Consider the following 2,204-nt stretch of genomic DNA (forward strand, 5'->3'; position numbering starts at 1 on the left):
TGAAATTGACGTCGTTAAGACCAGTTTTATTCACGTTTACGAGTTACTTATGCAGAGCATAAGCATACCTGTATTTTTTGTCATTACACAATACTTGCAACGTAAGAAATCTTTGTCCATAGTTCGAAACTGAACGCATTCTATTAATCGCATCCTATTTAATTACCCATATAATAATTGAAAAAAACTCTCAATATTATTATATAACCATGTCAATATTTAGCCGATGCCCTAGATTTAATATTAATTTATTTCTGAAATACGTTTTGCCTTCACTGCAAATCTGATGATCAGTCGACAGTTGACACTGGATGCGAAGGCCGTGTGTGTGTTCTTAAAAAAAACATTATTATAACTAAAAATGTACACAACAAAGCGGCTGAATAACGTAGAAACTCGTTTAATAACGTTTGGTGATCCGTTCAAGTGCACTTCCGAAGTGATTATTGTTATTACTGGGTGTCCGGGAATACCGGACTTCTACTGGGAGTTCGCGGACCAATTGCACCGTTGTACTCAACTACCTGTCTGCGTTGTTGGTAAGCGATTTTTGATTCAAACATTATTTGTATCCTCTTTAGCTCGGAGCAATAACAATTTCGAGCGAATACTCCTTGCTGCATTGTATGTATTACTGGCCAGTATTGTTGCGTTGTGTCGACGCTTTGAAATTCGAACCGAGCTGTAATCAGGACACGTGATGAGTTCGGCTATTATACTGCAGTATATTAATGCGGCTTTATGTCTGGAGAAAGGCCAACGTGATTGACTTGTATATGTAACATGTGATATGACTTGACCGACGTTGAATGTGCAGATATGTTAAAGGAATTCTTGCAAGCTCAAGTAGTTTAAGATGGAGGGTGCAAGCATCATAATGCAGTCAGTTAAAAGAGAGATCTAAAATATACACCGCTATAGGCCGAATAAAATTTTCATCCCACGAATCACGACTCTAACATTACTTAAACCTTAGATCTAGGGTAATGACCGACTGTAAAAATGTAGTTATACCTAAATGTCGCAATCATAATGGTTAATCAATCAATAATAATCGTAATTATTTACATATTTTCAGGTCACGCTGGTCACGACGACAGAGAATACCTGAATGATGCTGCCTCAAGCAAGAGCCTTTACGATATAAAAGGCCAGATAGAACATAAATTGGATTTAATAAACAACCATTTCGATAAAAAGAAGAAACTACATCTCATCGGACACTCGATCGGAGCCTGGCTACTGATGGAACTCCTACACAAAAACGACCATCTCACAAAAAGAATATCTTCAGTTAACTTATTATTTCCAACGCTGCAAAACTTCTCGGAAACCAAAAATGGAAAACTCGTAAACAATTTTATAAGATACCTCCACGGAATTATACTTTTATTTTTGTTTATTATTCAGTTACTTCCATCAATTAGACTGGTCGGCATCAAAGTTTATTTGTACTTGAATTCATTACCTTCGTATTACGTGAAGCGGGTAACGATATATCTCAATCCTCTGCTACAAGAAAAATCTATGCTGTTAGCTTATGAGTCAATGGGGAGGATAAGACAACTTAATACAGCAGCTATTAAGAAAGTTAAGCATATTATGACTAACATAGTATACAGCACACAAGATGAATGGGTACCGATGCATCACATACAAGATTTGAAGAACTTAGTACCACACTTCACGTTCAAACGAGTCAATGTAGATCACGCCTTTGTTTTAAAATCGTCTGTGCTCGTAGCCAAAGTTGTGAGCAATTTAATTTTAAACAATGGTAACCGTTCAATACGTAAATGAACACTCGAAATAATTAATTGAGTTGTTTGAGTTAATAATTACTGAAACAGTTATTTGTACGTAGATTTATAATTAATTTATAATAATGTGAACAGAATTATTATTGGAATATAAAGTGTAAGTCAATATTTTCTTTTTTTATTGTTTTTATTTCATCTCTGTTTTATGTCGGTCTGCTGCACTTGTATGCAAATAGTTCATACATGGGTAAGCTCTACTAAGCTCGGCGTGAACTTCAGCTGAAAATACTGTAACCCGCTGTATGGAGTTCCAAGAAACTTGAGTTTGTATTATGGTTTAAGATTTTTACAGAAAATGTATTAAATATTAACTAAAATAAAATGTTATTACGTTGCATATCTTATATTCGTAATACCCTACAGGTACTCGTGGCTCTCGTCTCT

General features: G+C 35.2%; 1 protein-coding gene across 1 annotated transcript; it reads left to right on the plus strand.

Moving 5' to 3' along the window:
* Positions 1-358: 358 nt before the first annotated feature.
* Positions 359-1,800, plus strand: LOC124640321 (lipid droplet-associated hydrolase-like; the record flags this gene model as incomplete). The annotated part of the gene is made up of 2 exons (XM_047178037.1): positions 359-539; positions 1,079-1,800. Coding segments are annotated over 2 exons (903 nt in total), but the record flags the coding sequence as incomplete, so codon positions are not given.
* Positions 1,801-2,204: the final 404 nt, after the last annotated feature.

This window comes from Helicoverpa zea, chromosome 20 (assembly GCF_022581195.2).
Source record: "Helicoverpa zea isolate HzStark_Cry1AcR chromosome 20, ilHelZeax1.1, whole genome shotgun sequence".
NCBI classification, from domain to species: domain Eukaryota; kingdom Metazoa; phylum Arthropoda; class Insecta; order Lepidoptera; family Noctuidae; genus Helicoverpa; species Helicoverpa zea.